The 19,943-nt window shown below is 40.2% G+C and overlaps 1 protein-coding gene across 1 annotated transcript; it reads right to left on the bottom strand.

Annotated features, from left to right (window-relative positions):
• Positions 1 to 18,409: 18,409 nt before the first annotated feature.
• LOC138878264 (uncharacterized) lies at positions 18,410 to 18,895 on the bottom strand. Its single transcript, XM_070157932.1, has 2 exons — positions 18,720 to 18,895; positions 18,410 to 18,608 (listed from the first exon to the last, which is right to left on the bottom strand). Exons 1-2 carry the CDS (start codon positions 18,893 to 18,895, stop codon positions 18,410 to 18,412), a joined length of 375 nt encoding a protein of 124 aa, XP_070014033.1.
• Positions 18,896 to 19,943: the final 1,048 nt, after the last annotated feature.

Here is a 19,943-nt window from a genome sequence, read left to right on the forward strand (position 1 = left end):
TAAATAAATAGGATGACATTTTAATTAATAGAACAATAACATCCCGGCAAGGGAATCAACAAGTACATAATACGAACCACGGAAAAACCAAGAAGCACGATAACCTCAACAAAACAACAAGACATAATAAGCACGTGATAACCACAACAATTGGACATGTAACATATTTGCACGAAGTCATAGAGGAACTCACAATCAAGAAGTATCAAAACAATAAGGAAGGCAATCACTTCAATTAAGGCAATTAAGGGTCAATGTAACACGTAAGAATTAGAGGAAAGCTAACAACATCATATGGAGCATATAGAGGCAATTTAAGCAATTAGGAAACCCAATCATAACGGGATACTTTCCACATAATGAACATAAGGACCTAATTAAGAACTCTAGAGCAAATTTCCCACAAATAAGTCCGAGTACACACTCGTCACCTTGCATGCACGGACTACAATTAGCATAGAAGACTCAAGTCCTAAGGGGAAGTCCCCTACACAAGGTTAGGCAAGATAATAACCTCAAAAACGACAAACCGATACTCTAAAATGCACTTCTCGGGTAAAAAGATTTCCGAACGGCTCAAATCTAACCAAATTAACTTCAAAGCACAAATAAAACACATAAGAAACTATTCCGGATCATAAAGTCTCAATTTTTAGAAAAATTTAAAAATCGGTCCAAAAGTCGACCCCCGGACCCGCACCTCGGAACCCGACAAATTTTACAAAAACCAAATACCCATTCCAACATGAGTTCAACCATACAAAATTTATTAAATTCCGATACCATTTGGCCCCTCAAATCATAATTTTTCATTTTAGGAATTTCCTTCAAAAACCAACATTTCTCCCAGCCCAAAACACAAATAATATGATGAAAAAGAAGATAAAATCATGGAATATGTTTGATTCTAGGTGAAGAACACTTACCCAATCGATTTATATGAAAAGCCCTCAAAAAATCGCTCAAAACCGAGCTCCACAAGTCAAGTTATGGTAAAAATGGTGTAACCCTCGATTTGGAAAACTTATATTCTGCCCAGATATTAAAGCATCGCGAACGCGGAGAAGGGCTCGCGTTCGCAAAGAAGAGAAGAATGAGGCTGCCAAAAAGTCCCTATGCGAACGCGAGTGAAGGGACGCGATCGCAAAGAGTAAGAAACAGAAGCTACGCGAACACGATGGAGGGGCTGCGGATGCGAAGAAGGGGAAGGCAGACCTTCACAAACGCGAGAGGTTGAACGCGAATGCAAAAAAGAAATAAATCACCTTCTAAAGTAACACTATGCGAACGCGAAGGCAAGGACGCGAACACAATGAAGGAAACCAGATGACAGATTCAACAGTTCAAAATAGGAGGAACATGACCCATATCTCACCCGGAACACACCCGAGGCCTCGGGACCCCGTCCAAACACACAAACAAAGTCATATAACCTAACATGGACTCGCTCAAGGTCTCAAATCACATCAAATAATGCCGAAACAATGAATCACACCAAGAATCGAACTTAGGAACTTTCCAACCTTCCAACTTCCAAAACTCGTGCCGAAACCTATCAAAAATCAACCCGGAATGATGCCAAATTTTGTAGACAAGTCCAAAATGACATAATAGAGCTGTTCCAACTCTCGGAATCGAATTCCGACCCCGATATCATAAAAGTCAACTATGGGTCAAACTTCTCCATTTTCCAAACTTCAACTTTTCCAACTTTCGCTGAAACGCCTCAAATTACCCTACGGACCTCCAAATCCGAATTCGGACGCGCGCCTAAGTCCAGAATCACCATACGAAGTTGTTGATATCACCTACAACCCATTCCAGGGCCATTTACTCAAAACTCCAATTCCGGTCAAATTCTCACCATTTAAACTTCCAAAATTAGTTTCCTTCTTCCAATTTGACTTTGAATCATTTGTTAACTTAATTCAACCATGCATGCAAGTCGATACAAATATTATGAAGCTGCTCGAGACCTTAAACTGCTGAACCGAACGCAATTTCTCAAAAGAACCAGTCGGGTCATTACATCCTCCTCCACTTAAACATACGTTCGTCCTTGAACGTGCCCGGAGTCGTTCCAAAGCCATCGAACCATTGCATGAACTCACTATACATACACCCGGTGGTGATTCCCCATTACCCAACCTAAGCAGAACTGACAATGCAACTTAACTAAAGATCTCATCTCCTCCTTAGCCTATAACCTTAGAACAGAACCCAAACCTCAACATCTGAAATTTATCATCGGATCCGAATCCCACGTCATCACACTACATGAACCTGAACAAGCTGAACTGAGCAAAAATTCCAATCCAGAATATAATCACATGTTGTTCCACACGACTCAAATGCCCGAAGCAATAACCTTTGACCACCATAGCTACTCAATAACATCTTGGATGCCGTCAATACACTTCACATTGGATATAACCTTGTTCCATACCTCCACATCACTGCTCATGATAAAGAAACATACGGGAACTCATAGCCGTCCATGAAGACAACAAGTCAAGAAGCTCTCTCGCCCTCTAAGGGCCATTACCCAAATCTTAGCAGAAACACCCTCATACGTCCAAACACTCCTCACCCCCAATACCATAGTACAAATCTCAGGTCTAAGAATCTCATCTCAGCCAATACAAGCAACCCAACTAACATCTCATCACAGAACCACACAGATTCTCACATTACACAGTTCGTACACCAAACCAACAATAACTCAATTATGCAGCACAAATAAAGAAAAGCAAAGTGTAAGAATTATCTAACGAGTACAACATGTGTAACAGCAAAAGTATAGTTTTTATCAAATCATCCCACAGAAAGAAAACACAATACCAAATAAACACAAGGAAAGGGGTATCCCATATAATATCCGCTGCGGTGTGCAACCCACTCCTAAATGCTCATTGAGCCAAAATACTCCGGTTCACTGATCATATAAGTACTAATATCAAGTACAACAGAATGCACAAATAAAACTATGGGAAAATGATTGAAAGTGCTAAAGCATGAAAGAAGCAAGCACAACTAAAGTGCAATGAGCAAATCAACATCACGAGGGCTATCTCGCCCGCATCGCCATAAGGCCTAAACAGAATTACAACATGCGTGGGGAATAATCATACAGCCTCACCGCCTAACACATCATAAAAGAGTGGCATATAACATAGTCTAGGGGCACAAATAATATCCATTCTGCCTGATAACATAACCAAAGTGACAATCTCACAGAGGCACACAAACTTGATCTGACACAACATACATATTCTCATTGAGCTTTCAAATAGCCCCCAACCCAAATCCTGATTATTTCCAAATAGGTAAATATGCTTTCCAAAAATCCACAGCGACCTATCAATCATGCATGCTATTAGTTACCTCATCCTCAACGTTTCTTCACAATCCCGCCAATAGGAAATGGTCCACATATGAGGGCATCAAGCCCAAAACCTTAGGAATACCAAAATTTCCATACTCAAACTCCACTACGCAAATCAAATGGCCGATATAACACTTACACCCTATCATTCTGTTGAAGCACTCATATAGAGTTCCTGGTCACGTAACAAAACATGGACCTCGAAAGCCTCAAAAGCCTCAAAACCCAATAATCACCATGCTACCAGCCACACACTCGCAAACCAAACCTCAAGGTCCTTTCCAAAATGCACACTCTTCACATATGATAGCCAACAATAGCAATACCCTATTAATTCCTAATACCTATTTAGAAGAAATCCACAATGTGCAACATATTCCTTATGGCCGTAGCAGCCAGCAGAATCAAGCCATTGCCCAAACTATCGAGAACTCCCGGAGATCCACCCGCACGTAACTAAGCCATTAGGACCGTATCTCCCCAACTCAACCGAGTCACACAAACCTTCCAATAATAGAGTGCTGCCACAAATGCTAGTAGAGAGTTCCCATTCAAAAGGACCAATTACTTCCATTGCTATACTAACCCAACACTACTGAGCTAACCCATTCCTTCGGATAGTCGATATGAAATAATCCCAATCAAAGTCCCAAATATAGATGATCCTAACATGAACCACGTAGCCAGAAGCTCATAAACCACCGCATTTCCTCTGAAGCACCCCTTCTACCGCAACTACGATACTTACGCTGAATAGACCTTCTGTAAATCTGAAGTTGTTCCTCCGACTCCCCTTGATGCTGAAATGTAATCCATTATTGACGTAGAAATACTGTAAGCCCCAACATCATCTCGTGCAAGATCTCAAACCCCAGTCATACCCCTAAAATCCGGGAACCCACCAATACTACATACACAGATACCTCAGGCCAAAATTGGTGTAAATTTGACTCTGCAATCTGAATGCCGCTATTGGACTCCTCCACTTGGCGCAAAGCAATAGAAAACAACGTTTTATGATCCACAAAACTAACCTTCACAGCTCGCACAACACAAACCACAAGTTACTCCAATACCACCAACTATTCCCAATCAACATCCACCTCGCGACCTTGCCACGATCTCGATGACTAGCCAATCAATTAAACCTTCCCAAGCTCGCACTCATCAACTAGATACCGAAAACCGCTACGCCTCCATATGAACAATTGAATAGCCTCTCAATACCTCTGTGTCTTCAATCTGGACATCCTGTTGAGACAGTTCCTGAGCATTCCTGACTCCTTCATAGATCGTCTGTAGCATCACGAACCATTGGCGCATAGCGGACGCTGAGAGCATAATATTATAAACCTGAACATCAAATCCAGGTGCTACGGGCTATCAGGCATGACTGGTACCACATAATCCTGAGTAGGTGCAACCGGCTGGGCTGATGGTGCCTCTGGTGTCTATAATACCTAAACAACCTACTCGGGTGTACGGGCGGTGGGAGTCTAAGTGGCTGCTCCAGCCTGGGAAGTAGCTGATATAGTAGAAACCGCAACCGCCTGAGCAAGACTAGTGCACACATTCAAGATCTGAGCTAATGTCCCGTGAAGACCTGGGATAATAATAGGTATAACCGAAGCCTGAGTTGGTCCCGCTGGAGCATCCACAACTAGGAGGCTGGTGGATCTGTAGGTGCTACCCTAGCTGCTGTGCAGGCTACACCCTTGCCCCTACCACGACCTCGACCACGACCTTGGCCTCTCGCGACCCCAACTGGTGATATTGATGGCCGTCCATCCTGACCGGTAGCACGTGCTCACCATGTGTGAGAGAATAGAATAACATAAATTTAGTTACCAGAATCAACAGATTCACATGACAAGAATTCAAGAATCTGAAGTTTTCCTAAAGGTTCTGCAGCCTCTCGAAGATAACTACAGGTGTCTCTGTACCGATCCACAAGACTCTACTAAACCCTCTCATTACCCGTGAGACCTATGTAACTTAGGCTCTAATACCAACTTGTCACGACCCAAATCTACTATATCGTGATGGCGCCTATTGTGGAACTAAGCAAGCCGACTCTTTTACCAACACAATCCGATATTTCAATTTAAAGGTTACTTCAAGCTATTTAATTAGTGAAACTGCAAAAGATAAATCTGAATAACAAAGTGTGAAAAGAAAAGCCCGATATTAGGGTGTCACTGGTCATGAGCATCTACTAAAAACTATCCGAAATTGCTAAGACTAATACAATCTAGAAATTAACTAATAATATCTATAAGAAGATAGGAGGGGGAAGAGCAAGACTGTGATCAACATGCAGCTACCTTGCTAACTCCAACAGATCCGCGACGGGTGAAATCAACGCCCTTTAGCACTTCCAGCAACCCATGGATCTGCACACAGGGTGCATGAAGTATTGTGAGTATGCCAACTCAGTAAATAATAAAATTAAATAAAGACTGAGCAGTAGGAAACACATAAAGTCCACATCATGAAATCTCAGTAAGCACAACATATTTTCAAATCAATATGTGAGTCAAATCATCTCGTTTAAAATACAGTTTCAATGAAACCGTTTAAAACATCTTTCAACAGTTTTTCCAACAAAGTGATGAAATAGTGAGTAAAAATGATGAAAACATAAATAGCCCATCGGGCAAAAAATCACTCGTGAATAGCCCCTCGGGAAAATAAGAATCATAAGGGCAAACTTGACAATCGCTCGTAAACAACTTCTCGGGCATAACATGAATCAAGAACAGCCCCTCGAGCAAAACATCATATCACTCACTCAGGGTACTCGCGCTCACTAGGGGTGTACAAACTTCGGAGGGGCTCCTACAGCCCAAACGCTATAAAAAGCCACCTCGTGGCATAAATCAATCAGGCCCTTGGCCTCTCAAAATCGTAAGTCAGTAACAACCTGCTGTAGCGCGCAACCCGGTCCCATAATATCCTCACAAAACAGGCCCTCGGCCTTACTCAGTCATAAACCTCTCAAACTACTTGGGCTATCAGTAAAAATCCAGGTGCTAAACCCAAAATAACATTTTATATGTATCAAAACGGTATAGTAAAGATTCAGTTATGAAATCAGTAAAACATAACATTACTGAGTGTAGATTTTAAATCAAAACAATGAGAGGATAATTAAAAAAGGCCCCTAAAGGTCCAAACATCTTTGTCACAAGGCCGAAATATGTCATACAACCCAATTTATAGAAATTCTTTCTAAATCACATAAGTATCATATAATTTCAGTCAAATACGCAATTTAATAGTTCATACAGGATAGACCAAGTCAAAATCCCCAACAGTGCATGCCCACACGCCCACACACCCGTCACCTAGCATGTGCGTGACCTCAAAGTAGTAAAACGATGTGCAATCCGGGGTTTATATCTTCAGGACTAGATTTACAATCATTACTTACCTCAAACCGGTCAAATCCCTACTCCGCGATGCCCTTGCCTCTGGAATAGGCCTCCAAACGTCCTAATCTAACCAAAAGCAATACAATGTAATCAATATAGGCCAAGAGACCAATTCCATACGAAAAACAATCAATTTAGACCAAAATCCCGAAATCCACCCAAACCCGGTCCCCGGGCCCACGTCTCGGAAACAGACAAAAATTACAAAACTAGAAAGCCTTTTCACTCACGAGTCTCTACATACCAAATTCATCAAAAATCCGACATCAAATAGTCCTTCAAATTCTCAAATCAAACTCTCCAATTTCCAAGCCCTAACCCCTCAATTTCATCCCTAATTTCTACTAATTACATGCTTAAACAATTGAAAATCACCATAATTACGAGTATTGAGCTCAAGCAACTTACCTCAATGGAAAACCCCCTTGATTCCCTCTTCAAAACTCTCCAAAAGCTTCAAAATCCGAACAGGAATGGTGAAAATAACCCAAATTGCGCGAAGGGTTCCTTATATACTTTCTGCCAGGCATCTCGCACCAGCGGCCCTTTTCCCGCATCTGCTGTCCAAACAACCACATCTGCGATTTCCACTTATCCAAGACCGCATCTGCGCCCTAGGCACCGCACCTGCGGGTCCACATATGCGTCAAACTCACCGCATCTGCGGCTCTTCTCTTAGCCCTCCAATTCCGCATCTGCGGCTTCCCTACGCATCTGCGACCTCGCACCTGCGGTCCTCAATCCGCAGGTGCGGAAACATCAGAAGCAGTAGCTTTTGCTGCACAATTCCATTTCCAATTCCTCCGCTAACCATCCGAATTCATCCCGAGGACTTCGGGACCTTAACCAAAAATACCAATAAGTCATATATCAACATACAAACTTAGTCGAATCTCAAAACAACATCAAAACACCAAATTACCCTCGGATTCAAGCGTAAGAACTTCTAAACTTCTGAATTTCGCAAACGATGCCTAAACCTACCAATCCTCGTCCGAATGACCTAAAATTTTGCAAATATGTCACAAATGACACTATAAACCTACTCCAACTTCTGAAAATTCCATTCCGACCCCGATATCAAAATTTCCACCACCGACCGAAAATCGCCAAATTTTCAATTTCGCCAATTCAAGTCTAATTCTACCACAGACCTCCAAATCACATTCCGAACGCGTTCCTAAGTCCAAAATTACCTAACGGAGCTAACTGAACCTTCGGAATTCCCATCCGAGATCGTTTACACATAAGTCAATATCCGATTGACTTTTCCAACTTAAACTTCTAAATAGGAGACTAAGTGTCTCATTTCACTCCAAAGCCACTCCGGACCCAAACCAACTAATACGATACTATGAAATACAGTTGAGGAACACATAAAGAAGCAAAAATAGGGGGAAACGGGGTTACAATTCACGAAACGACTGGCCAAATCGTTACAGACAATTTGTGCATTTTGCTTCTTCAAACAATACAATAAGTATTGATATGCGTATAATATAAATGTTGCTTGTATAAATAAAGAAATTCAGTTAGACCATCATCAGGAGGATTATCCGAGAAGTCTTTTATAGAGGGTGAATGAGAAGCCGACTAAATACAGCTCTGGGAAACTTAATTACTATCCTGTTTAGTGCAGTCTATGAACTTGGTGGATTCGGGTAGTTAAGGATATGATTAATAGTATTTTTGCTTCCCATATTTAGATGAAATTCAGGTGCAGTTGTATGTACAGAATGTTACTTGGTAATAAAAATTTTATTGACCAAAAAAAGGAAAAAGTTCTTCTAAATTTAATTATTTAGCATAAGGAAGTTGCATTTCTTTTCTATTGAACTCATAATTTTCATAGTGCCTCTGGCAAAGAAACCCACCGTGCATTTTGAAAATTTTGAATTTTATCAATACTTTTTTTAGCCCGTCTAACGGTTAAGCAAATTTGAAGGAACACGTTTGAAAAGTTACTTCCTAATATGAAAGAACACATCTTTTCAAATAAACTTTCTCTATTTTTCTTTCTGATTAAATAATTATCTAATATATATATATATATATATATATATATATATATATATATATATATATATATATATACATAGACTAAAAATCGATAATAATGGATACTATTGCATGTTTAAATTTATAAGTAAAGGTAGCTAATAACCATGCTCGAACCTTTAGAATTAATATGAATAGAAAAAAATCATATTATACATGAGTAATTATTATGCAATCAATTAAAAAAATTACATTCAATAAATCTATATAGTAATTTATTTAATAAGAAAAGAGTTGTGTCTTTTACTATGTTTTCCGCCTAACTCTTCTACCTGAGCAAGCGCAAAATGGAGTTAAATGCACACATAATTTTCTTTTTTTTATAAAAAATATTTTTCTTCAAGATATGGAGTTGCTTAGTGAATATCTGGTGCTTTTTCTCAATAAAGAGGGTTCCTCGTCAATATGCGAATGATCATCAATTGTGATGTATAATCTTGAAACTTAAAATAACATTGTTCATCAAGAAAACTTAAATTAATAGAGGAGAAGAGGAGTAGATAAAATATTATCTATTGAGTAAACAGAAGGTCTATGGACATATGCACTTGGTTTACCTTTGGAAAGCAAGCTTGACTCGATCATTCCAGGATTATGTCGACATAATCACAATGTGCTTGCTGCTCAATGTGTGTCATGTGTCTTCATATACTTATATTATCGCATGCTCCTCAACTGATAAATGATACAATAACTCTAGGATGGGAAGTTCCCTAACTTTGATTATTGAAACGAAAATTCAGAGACAATGTTAGCCTCTCATGGCACATGAAAAAACATTTTTTTCACTTGAAATTATTCTTCCAGATCAGTTCGTAGCATGTCCTGCCAAATAATTTTTAAATAGTAGTTACTAATGAAAGAACACAACTATTTAGAGGAGGCACAATATAAATAATTACATTTTTAATTTTTTATCTAATTATTATTATTAAATATTAGGATATTATTAAAAGGGTAATTTGGTAATTCAACTTTATAGTTTAGGGTTTCCTACTTTTAATTTAGTATAGATATAAATATAGAAATAGATTATTATTAAATATTAGGATATTATTAAAAGGGTAATTTGGTAATTCAACTTTCTAGTTTAGGGCTTCTTACTTTTAATATAGTATAGATATAGATATCACCAACTAACAATAATAATATAACCAGTATAGTCCCACGAGTGAGGTATGAAAGGTGTATTGAGGATGCAACCTTACCCCTATCTTTATGCAGGTAGATAGGTTGTTTCCGATAGACCCTCGCCTCAAAGCTGGCATGCATAATCACAAATATATAGCAGAAGACATGCAATAATGTAGAAGTCATTGAAGTGAAGCAGTAACAACAAGATAAAAGTAAATACTAATGATAAACAATATCAGGTATTAATAGAAATATAAGAATATGAAAATACGAGAATAACATACCAATACTGGTATGAGAAGACAGACGCTCGACTGTCCACTAAGCTTTTACCTAATTCTCAACCTCCACACCTTCCTACCAAGGGTCATGTCCTCGGTAATATGCCAAGTCCTTCCTAATCATCTCTCTCCAATACTTTTTCAATGTACCTCTACCTCTCCCGATACTCTCCATTGTAAATATCTCACACCTCCTCACAGGGGCATTCAGACATCTGCCCTTCACATGTCCGAATCATCTCAACCTCGCTTTTTTCATCTTGTCCACCATTGAGGCCATGCCTAACTTGTCCTAAATGTTGTCATTCCTGACCATATCTCTCCTAGTATTCCCACACATCCATCTCAACATCCGCATTTCCGGTGCTCTCATCTTTTGGACGTGAGAGTTTTTGACTGGCCAACACTTACCTCCATAAAATATAATCGGTCTAATAGCTACCTGTAGAACTTATCATTAAGTCTTGGTGGCACGTTCTTATCGCACAAGACATCAGATGCTAGCTTCCATTTTATCCATTACTCTCCAATATGATGTGTGACATCATCATCAATCTCTCATTACCTTGATTTATCGGCCCAAGGTATTTGAAACTTTCTCTCTTGGGGATGACTTGTGAATATAGTATCACTTCCACCTCAGCTTGCTGGGTTGCATTACTAAACTTACACTCCAAGTATTCTATTGTAGTCCTGCACAACCTGAAACCTTAGACTCCAGAGTTAGTCTCCAAACCTCCAGCCTAGGGTTAACTATGCTTTGGGTCTTGTTATTCAGTACTATGTCACATGCACCATGGTATCTCTCCTTGAATATGACGTGTCAATACATCCATTACCAAAGCAAACAAAAACGAACTAAGAGCTGATCCATGGTATAACCTTATCACAACCAGAAAGTGTCCTGAGACTCCTTTCACTATCTTTACTCATCCATGCCACATGCTACTCGCATCCCCACTACTCATCCAAGCCCCATTTACCATCAATTATCCCCCAATTCTTGCAATTTGTCCTCAATATACATCTGCCAACTATTGTTAATTTAATAAATTGGGTGGATGATTATTTAGGTTAGATCTTCATTAATTAAAATTGACAAAAGTTTGAGAAGATTATATAATTATGTACATAAATAACCAAAGAGTCAATAATCTTGTTTGCTTGACTAAGAAAATATTGTAGATGGGCATTACTTCGTTTATAGGATCAGCTCTTGAATTGTATAAGAATTATTGTAATAAAAGGTTGTCTGATTATGTTCGCCTTTTCCTTCTTGTCTGCAAATTTTCAAGCCAAAGTGTGTTAGTCTTATTTCTGTATACGATCGAAATCAGGTATGTCCGATTTCCTACGCTCGGGGAGTTGCTTCGAGAAAAATCTCAAAACGGACCTAGCTCGAGCCCCATGATGGAGTATAGAACTCGAAGACCGAAGTGCTCGATGAGGTCCAAGACCGAGTATGACCAACCTCAAGATAGTACCATTATAGTTTTATTAACAGAAAGAGCGAAATTCCCGCAACGACCCGAAGATCCCGGCGTAAATTTCAGGATATATTTGTACTTGGCGGTTAGGCAACTGTATAATGAGATTCCGTACCATAATTAGAAGTGTACCTTATTTAGGATTCCCCTACTATATAAAGGGGATCCCATTCATTTGTAAGATACGATTCATTGACAAAGGAATATACATTCTTCACTTTCTTGCTTACTATTCATCAGAGTTGCCTTATTATTTTATTATTCTTACTAATCTACCTTGAGGCCACCATAACACGGCACACTAGTTTGATTTGCTTTACTTCTACAATTTATATATTTAACTCCTTGCTTATTAATTGGTATTGGATTAAATCATATATCTTTAAAATTACAATAGAAGTTTAATTGTTACTCGGATTTTAGGGTAAACAGTTTGGCGCCCACCGTGGGGCTAAGGATAATAGTGATTGTTTTGGTACTGATTCTAATAACACATGTTATTTTCACACTTGTTCTTGTTAATTTTTTTTGTTCTTAGGGCAAAACATGTCAAATTCCCAAAACGCACCTGCATATGGTGATGATGGTCTTGGATTTCACGGGGAAAATGATAACGTAATTGCTCCTGGAGCTGGGGTGCTACCGGTTAACTGCGAGGGAGTGCCAGCCAATCCAGTCGATATCAATTCACACATAGCATTTAATGCGGATTTAGGCACAGATCCCGAAGGAAGTGTACATAGGGAAGGCCGATCTGGTGGCCAAGGAACACAGGGTATTGGAGACGGGGGAGTTAGCCTCTAGGTAATATTCGAGATGCTACAAGCTCAGCATGTTACTATTGCTCAGCTTCAAAGTCAAGATAAACTCCGAGTGTGGTCGAACCAGAAATCACTCACCGTACTGAGCTGATGCCAAAAAGGTTGAACGGTAATGGATCGGGTACTAATCCTGCAATTATGAAGATGCTCGAGGAGCTCACCAAAAGAATTGAGCTAGGAGAGAAAAAAATCGAAGATAATGATAAGAAAGTGGAAACATACAACTCCCGTGTTGATCAAATACCGGGGGCACCCCCGATCTTAAAAGGTTTAGATGCAAAAACGTTCGTGCAAAAGCCATTTCCTCAGAGTGCGGTTCCGAAGCCCATTCCTAAGAAGTTCCATATGCCGGATATACCTAAATACAACGGGACAAGCGATCCTAATGAACACCTCACTTCGTACACATGCGGGATTAAATGAAACGGCTTAAATGATGACGAGATCGAGTCAGTTTTGTTGAAAAGATTTGGGGAAACTTTGTCAAAGGGAGCAATGATTTGGTATCACAACTTGCCATCAAATTCCATCAACTCATTTTCTATGTTAGTGGAATCTTTCATGAAGGCGCACGTCGGGGTCATAAAGGGCGCGACAAGGAAATCAGACGTTTTTAAGATAAGACAAAGGGGTGACGAAATGCTAAGGGATTTTGTATCCTGATTTCAAATGGAGCAAATGGAGTTACAATCGGTCAAAGATGATTGGGCCGTTCAAGCTTTCACCCAGGGGTTGAACGAGCGGAGTTCGATAGCGCCACGACAGTTGAAGCAAAACCTGATCGAGTATCTAGCTGTAACTTGGGCAAATATACACAATCGGTATCGATCAAAGATCTGGGTCGAGGACGACCAGCTGGTAGCCCCTTCGGGTTCAATTCATCCAAATAGATTGGCAGTTAAAGCCTGATGGATACCGACAGGGAACCAAGGTTGAATAGAGAGCGGGATCAGCCATATATCGCAAATCAAAGAAACAATGGTTTGGGGCGCAATCCTCCTCGGAATGATCGAGGAAAGGATCGAGGGAAAAATTCTTGAGGACTTATGAGTAAGAGTGGTTTTGATAAACATGCCGATCCTGTAGAAGCACCTTAATTATTGGAGTATAATTTCAGTGTTGATGCATCGGTGATTGTATCGGCTATCAGAAGGATCAAAGACACCAGGTGGCCCCGACCTATACAGATTGATCCTTTTCAAAGGAACCCAAACTTGATGTGTAAATATCATGGCACACATGGGCATAGGACCGAAGACTGCAGAAAGCTGAGGGATGAGGTAGCTCGATTGTTCAACGAGGGCCACCTTCGAGATTCCTCCATGATCGAGCTAAGAATCACTTCAGAGAAAGAGACGCCAACAGAAATAATGAGTAAGAAGAACCACAACATGTCATTCATATGATCGTTGGCGGGTTCGATGTGTCACAAGGGCCTATATTCAAACGTACCAAGTTGTCGATCACCAGAGAAAGCGGACTCGGGGTTATGTGCTCGAAGACATCTTATCGTTCAGTAACGAAGAAGCGGAGGCATTTCTCAACCACACAATGATACCCTGGTAATATCTATTTTGTTAAATAAATTTCAAGTTAAACGTGTTCTAGTGGATCTAGGTACCTCAGCAAACATAATCAGATCGAGGGTCGTAGAGTAGCTCGGCCTGCAGGACCAATTTGTGCCTACATCTCGAGTCCTAAACGGCTTCAACATGGCAAGTGAAACAACGAAGGGGGAGATAATCCTACCAGTAAACGTGGCCGTGACCATCCAAGATACAAAATTCCATGTCATCAAAGGCGATATGAGATATAATGCACTACTCGGAAGGCCCTGGATCCATAACATGAGGGCAGTACCGTCAACCCTTCATCAAATGATAAAATTCCTGACAATGGATGGTGTGAAAATAGTTTACAAGGAACAACACACGGCAAAGGAAATGTTTGCAGTCGACGAGGTGATGCCGATATCAACACCTTCAACCTCAGAAAAATTGAGCGCCAAAGATAAGCAGACGGCCAAATAACAATCACCGTCCCCAACCTCGACCGAATCGGAGAAACAGGTAATTGAAGAAGAAGAGTATTTCCTTACTCCTCGAAATTTCGTTGTTCCCAAAGAATAAGATGCAACCAAGTCAACGGTCGAGGAGCTGGAACAGGTGATACTGATCGAGTATATACCCGAATGAAAGGTATACCTAGGAACAAGGTTGACCTCCGAACTCAGGAAAAAACTTATTCAATTTCTTATTGCTAACATGGATTGCTTTATGTGGTCCCATTTAGACATGACAGGGATACCACCAGAGATAACAACTCATCGGCTGAGCCTGGATCCCAAGTTCAGACCAATTAGGCAAAAGAAAAGGCCCCAGTCCGAGGTAAAACATGCCTTCATAAAGGACAAGGTAACCAAACTTCTCAAAATAGGATCCATTCAGGAAGTAAAATATCCCGAATGGTTTGCTAATGTAGCTGTAGTCCCCAAAAGGGGAACAAACATAAAATGTGTGTAGACTATAAGGACTTGAACAAAGCATGTCCGAAATACTCTTTTCCCCTGCCTAACATCGATCACATGATCGATGCCACGTCCGACCACGAGATCCTTACCTTTCTCGACGCCTATTCTAGGTACAATCAAATCTGGATGGACCCAGAAGACTAGGAAAAGACTTCTTTTATCATTAAGTATGTAACTTATTGTTACAATGTAATGCCCTTCGGGCTGAAAAATGCAGGAGCTACATACCAATGCCTAGTTAATAAAATGTCAAGGAACTGATAGGTAAATCAATGAAAGTTTACATTGACGATATGTTAGTTAAGTCCCTGCGCGTAGAGGACCATTTGACTCATTTGTAGGAAACATTAGAAATCTTGAGGAAGTACAACATGAAACTTAACCCCGAAAAATGTGCCTTCCGGGTTGGCTCGGGCAAATTCCTCGGATTCATGGTATCAATCGGGGAATCAAAATCAACCGCCATAAGATTAAGTCCATCGAGGATATCACCATCGTAGATAGTGTGAAAGCCATACAAAGGCTAACCGGGCAGATAACTGCCTTGGGCCGATTCATTTCGAGGTCGTCAGATCGAATGTCACGCCCCAAAACCGAGGGGCGTGACCGGCACTCGACCGGGCAGCCCTAGCCAAGCGGACCTGGGTGCCTTTCCTATTCCACGTGTTACCCCGCGTTTCCATTTCCCATTAACCAAGTGAAATAGCCATTTATAAATTTAAACACATTCTTACGAGATTTACATAGCATACATAGTTACTTAGCGTGGTTTACAAGTTATACTGCCCAAAATACATAAGTACATAACCCACATTTCCTGTCTACGGAGCCTCTAGGGATACAAAAGAGTGATACAATACTTGCCGGTAACAAAGCTCCGGCTATACCTTACACCAAAAACCAAAACAAGACTCCGAAATAAAAAAAAGCGGCATGAGCCACGCAAGGCCCCAGGAGGAAAAGGGCTCACCAATGCTTTTGGAGGAAAGTGAAGGGGAGCTACGGTCGGTGGACTGGAGTACCTGCTATGGATCTACCTACAATTATAACACGAATGTAGCGCCCCCAGCAAAAGGGACGTCAACACATTTGAATTGTACTGGTATGTATGAACAAACTTGCCCTAAGTAAACTCAAACCATACACAAGTAACAAGTAGTCATGGAACCAACAATCAAATACACATGAAAGAAAACCATCAAGCCAAACAAGTTACAATCTCTCCATTTCCCCTTCAACATTTTCACATCAATGATTTCACAACTTTCTCATATTTTCATTTCAATAGTGATTTCGATCACTTTTCCACCCTTATTACCTCGGCCACCCTTATTACCTCGGCCACCCTTATCACCACAACCCACACCTTATTACTTCGTGTTACGGCGCGCAACCCGATCCCACCGAACAATCACAATTCACAAACAACACAACAACAACAACAACAATTCACAAAGAACAACAACAACAATTCTCAAAGAATTTCTATAGCCATCAATACTATTTCCATCATATTCAACAACTCATATGCATTTTATGTCACCGCGATAATTGCCAATACAAGCCATATATGTTCTTACCACAGTTGTTCCAACTGCATCATTTACGATTTCCTTCCATCATTTGTTTCTCAACTCTTACCACATAACACATTCACAATCACACATTTGGTTTATTGCCAATTACGTACACCATTATATCGGGAGACTTAACCACGATCAATCAAATCATACCAATCACAAGAATTCCACAAATAATCCACGTAGATATCACATACCAAATATTCGTACACCAAACAAAGTGACTTTACAAAGGTCAAAGTTAGCCATACATACCTTTCTTGATCTTTCCTTTAATTACTACGATATTCCGGAAATTCTAGCAACTTCAATCTATTTTGAGACATAACAAAATTTGAACATAAATTAGGAAGATATTCATAATTCTAGCTCATTTGAGAATTTTATCAATTACTAGTTGTGCATCTTGATTTCAAATCTTTTTTACAAGATTCCCTTCATTTTCCAACCCAATCTTTACTTGTTTATATTCAACAATCTTTCCACAAACCTAATTTATACATGCATGAATAATGAATACTCTCACATCCAAGAATCATCTTACTAATTACCCATTTCTAGTAAAATTTCAAAGTTGAAGAATTGGGGAAAAGAAATTCTTACCTCTTTGAAGCCTTAGCAACCCTTTGATGCGATTTCAAGGTGTGATTCAAGGAAGAGTAGTGAAATCTTTAGTTTTCCCCTTTCCTCTCTCTAGAATCGCTCTCCCTTCACTCTAGAATACCAGAAATTTCTCCAAAAATAAACCTCAATCGAGTTAAATGAAATGGGGTTCGGGTCTTAAAAACCCATTTTTTGTACTGCCGCGCCGCGTGGGGCGCCGCGGGGCACGGGGCGTCTGTGCAAAATGTGTCTGGAAATGAAATTTCGGACCATACTGGAATTACTACTGGCGCGGCACCGCGGTAGTTCAAATTTCTGCGCTGGTTTGGTAATTTGGTCATAACTTTGTGTAGGAATGTCCGAATGACGAACGGTTTGAAGCGTTGGAAACTAGACTTAAAGAACTTTTATTTGATAGGCTGTGAATCACACAAATCCTTATATAACTAGAGATATAATTGTCCAAAGTGAGGTCTTGTGCGCACTCATTTGCAACTTTCGTCTATTATGAAATTTTATAACTTGGCTTAGACTTAGGCCTCTACTTAGACCCCAATTCACTTCTAATATGACTTATACACTTATTAATATATCCAATTGATATCCATAATATCCTTAATCCTCATTTTTATGCAAGATAAAATATTTAGCCTACCTTGGCACCACGAAGTCTTAAATTACTAAGCAAAATTTTCTGGGGCTTTACATTCTCCCCCGCTTAAGATCATTCGTCCTCGAATGAGGATAAAGTTTCATTCATTAGTCATCCTTATGTAACTTCTGCTTTTCACATTATGAAATATATCATCAGCCCCGAATTTGGCTAACTCCTTAAATTTCCGAAAATTTCGCCAGAGTTTCCTTTGTAACTAGGACTATCCACCTATTAGAGGGCCCCAAATACATATCCTAACAGCATATACATGTTCCATAGACATAACATAACTTGTTCAACACCAACCACGGCCGCATAGGCAACATACATAATCAAAATGGAATAGTTTAACATAGATCAAATCAAAAGATAAGAGTTTATAGGAACCAAATGCATGAAAGCTATTATATAACTATTCAAACAAATATGGGTACTTCTTTCTCATTTCTTCCTCGGCTTCTCATGTGGCTGCTCAACTTGCTGGTTCTGCCATATTACTTTCACGGATGCCTTTTCCTTATTTCTTAGTTTTCGAACTTGCCTATCAAGAATGGCAACTGGGACTTCTTCATATGATAGCTCTTCATTCACCTCAATAGTCTCGACTGGAACGATGGTGGACGGATCCCCTACTACCTTCCTTAACATAGACACATGAAAGACCGGGTGTACTAATGACATCTCGGGTGGTAGCTCGAGTTTGTATGCCACCTGACCAATTCTCTGAATGATTTATTATGGTCCGACATACCTCAGACTTAATTTTCCCTTCCTTCCAAATTGCATGATACCCTTCATTGGGGAAACTTTCAAGAATACCCAATCGTCTTCTTTGAACTCCAAATCTCTGCGACGCACATCCAAATAGGATTTTTGGCGACTTTGAGCAGTTTTCAACCTTACTTTAATAAGCTTGAATTTCTCCATGGCCTGATACACGAGGTCCGGCCCTATCAATTCCGCTTCTCCAACCTCGAACCATCCGATGGGAGACCTACATCTCTTACCATACAATGCTTTACGGTGCCATTTGGATACTAGCATGGAAGCTGTTGTTGTAAGCAAATTCTATGAGAGGCAAATGGTCATCCCAACTACCCTTGAAATCAATAGTACAAGCATGTAACATGTCTTCAAGCGTCTGAATAGTCCGCTCTGCTTGCCCATCGGTTTGTGGATGAAAAGCTGTGCTAAGGTTTACCTGCATACCCAAACCTTGCTGAAACTTCTTCCAAAAATGGGTTGTAAACTGAGCCCCGCGATCTGAAATGATTGAGACTGGAGTTCCATGCAACCTGACTATTTCTTTGATATACAGCTGAGCATACTGTTCCGCTGTGTCGGTAGATTTAACTGGCAAGAAATGCGCTGATTTCGTGAGTCGATCCACGATCACCCAAATTGAGTCGAATTTGCGCGGAGTGCGCGACAACCCTACCACAAAATGCATGTTAATCATCTCCCATTTCCACGTTGGAATTTCTATGCATTGAGCCAATCCACCGGGCCTTTGATGTTCGGCCTTCACTTGTTGACAATTCGGACATTTTGCCACAAAATCTGCCACATCCCTCTTCATGTTGTTCCACCAATAAATTTCCTTGAGATCATGATACATTTTTGTAGAACCTGGGTGCACGGAATACCTGGAAGTGTGAGCCTCTACCATGATCCTTTCCGGAAGACCGTCGATATCAGGAACACACAGGCGGTCTTGGTACTGTATGGTACCATCATTCATGCCAACGGAAAAAGCTGTGGTCTTGTGTTTATGAATCCCCTCTTTCAGTTGTGCTAGCAACGGATTGTTAAATTGCTTCTATTTCATCTCTGCCACGAGCGATGATTCAGCCCCATTCTGTTCAATTACTCCTCTTTCATTAGAGTCTGCAAGGCGAACTCCCAAACTGGACAATTGGTGAACCTCCCTGGCAAACGGTCTCTGATATGCCTCCAAATGAGTCAAACTTCCCAT

Source organism: Nicotiana sylvestris, chromosome 9, assembly GCF_000393655.2.
Source record: "Nicotiana sylvestris chromosome 9, ASM39365v2, whole genome shotgun sequence".
NCBI lineage: Eukaryota > Viridiplantae > Streptophyta > Magnoliopsida > Solanales > Solanaceae > Nicotiana > Nicotiana sylvestris.

Bases quoted from the DNA above. Each gene is read 5' to 3' on its own strand.
- LOC138878264 (XM_070157932.1), bottom strand. From the start codon at position 18,895: ATGGAGAAATTCAAGCTTATTAAAGTAAGGTTGAAAACTGCTCAAAGT. The intron at 18,609-18,719 runs GTATGTCGGACC...GTCTATGTTAAG, and splicing joins AAGGGAAAATTAAGTCTGAG to GAAGGTAGTAGGGGATCCGT.